Here is a 1,938-nt window from a genome sequence, read left to right on the forward strand (position 1 = left end):
TTTTTTGAGACAGTCTCGCTCTGTCACCAGGTGCCAGGCTGGAGTGCAATGCATGGTCTCGGCTCACTGCAACCTCCACCTCCCGGGTTCAAGCAATTCTCCTCAGCCTCAGCCTCCTGAGTAGCTGGGACTACGCGCCACCACGCCTCGCTAATTTTTGTATTTTTAGTAGAGACGGGGTTTCACCATGTTGGCCAGGATGGTCTCGATCTCTTGACCTTGTGATCCGCCCGCCTTGGCCTCCCAAAGTGCTGGGATTACAGGCATGTGACTCTCCCAGCTGGTTAGGTGGATGCCGGCAGTACTTGGGATCCCTTGGCTTGCAGCAGTCCAAGTCCCATCTCTGCCTCTGTCCCCGCCTGGCTGTGTGTCTGGATTAAGGGCACACCCTATTCTACTATGACCTCATCTTAGTGACATCTTAAATACTTCTGTAAAGATCCTAGTTCCCAGCAAGGCTACATTCCAGGTACCTCGGTTAGGACTACAGTGTATCTTATTATTATTATTGTTTAAAGAAATAGGGTGTCACTCTGTCATGTAGGCTGGAGTGCAATAGCTCACTGCAGCCTCGACCTCCTAGGCCCTAGTGATCCACTCACCTCAGCTTCTCAGATAGCTGGGACTACAGATGTGTGCCACCTTGCTGGGCTACGTTTTTAATTTTTTTTGGTAAAGACGGGGTCTCACTATGTTGCCCAGGGTAGTCTTGAACTCCTGGCCCCAAGCAGTCTGCCCGCCTTGGCCTCCCAAAGTTCTGGGATTACAGGTGTGAGCCTCCCGGCCGAATGTATCTTTTGAAAGGGCACAGTTCAGCCCACAGCAGCCACTAACAGAATTCTCTTCTGTTGTCACTCCCCCACCAGGCACCCCTGTAGACAATGGCCCTTGTGTCTGCCGATTCCCGAATTGCAGAACTTCTTACAGAACTCCATCAGCTGATCAAGCAAACCCAGGTAAAAAGTCACCACCCTTCACTCTCAGATGGGAACACAGGCTTTGATGCACTGAGCTGTGAAGTGGGGGTAGCATTTGTATTTGTGTTCAGAGAGTTTGGACATGCAGGAACCAAGATGATGTCATAAAGGTGAGAGGAGGGGAATTTGGGGTATGGCTGCAATTCCTCTTGGATTTTCTCCATGTACAGGATTTCATGATTGATTTTAACAGCTATCCTGAGTTAGAATTCACATGCCATACAATGCATCCATTTAAAGTGTATATAATCCAGTGGTTTTTCGCAACTCACAGAGTTGTGCAATCATTACCATGATCAATTTCAGAACATTTTTAGCACCCAACAAAAATACCCCATACCTTTTCCTTCTACCTCATTAATCCAGGCAAACAAAAACACATTTTTTTTTTTTTTTTGAGACAGAATCTCACTGTGTCATCCAGGCTGGAGTGCAGTGGCACGATCTTGGCTCACTGCACCCTCCGCCTCCTGGGTTTAAGCAATTCTCCTGCGTCAGCCTCCCGAGTAGCTGGGCTTACAGGCACACACCACCACGTCCAGCTAATTGTTTTTGTGTTTTTAGTAGAGACAGGGTTTCACCATGTTGGCTATCTCTACTAAAAATATAAAAATTAGCCAGGTAGGTTGGCTGGTGCCTGTAATTCCCAGCCACTCAGGAGGCTGAGACAGGAGAATGACTTGAACCTGGGAGGCAAAGGTTGCAGTAAGCCAAGATCGTACCACTGCACTCTAGCCTGGGCGACAAGAGTGAAACTCCATCTCAAAAATTGAATGAATGAATGAATGAATGAATGAATGAATGAATGAAAAAAAGATACTGGCAGATTATGCATTCCATTCGGTCACCCACAGTTAGACCTGTTTATCATCATCCCATATAACCAGGGTGTCCCTCAGACGGCTGCCGCTGGGTTCCCAGACTCCTATCTCACCTGTCAACTTTTTTTTTTTTTTTGAGA

At 47.5% G+C, this 1,938-nt stretch overlaps 1 protein-coding gene across 2 annotated transcripts in view; it reads left to right on the top strand.

The window, feature by feature from the left end:
- Positions 1–1,938, top strand: part of SGF29 (SAGA complex associated factor 29) — a 34,782-nt gene that overhangs the window by 24,915 nt on the left and 7,929 nt on the right. For both annotated transcript variants that reach the window (XM_017519138.2, XM_037735120.1), the window contains exon 2: positions 867–956. In XM_017519138.2, coding sequence (XP_017374627.1) covers positions 882–956 — 75 coding nt within the window. In that variant the 5' untranslated portion in view covers positions 867–881. The remainder of the gene's footprint in view (positions 1–866; positions 957–1,938) is intronic.

Source organism: Cebus imitator, unplaced genomic scaffold, assembly GCF_001604975.1.
Source record: "Cebus imitator isolate Cc_AM_T3 unplaced genomic scaffold, Cebus_imitator-1.0 Scaffold729, whole genome shotgun sequence".
Classification (NCBI taxonomy): domain Eukaryota; kingdom Metazoa; phylum Chordata; class Mammalia; order Primates; family Cebidae; genus Cebus; species Cebus imitator.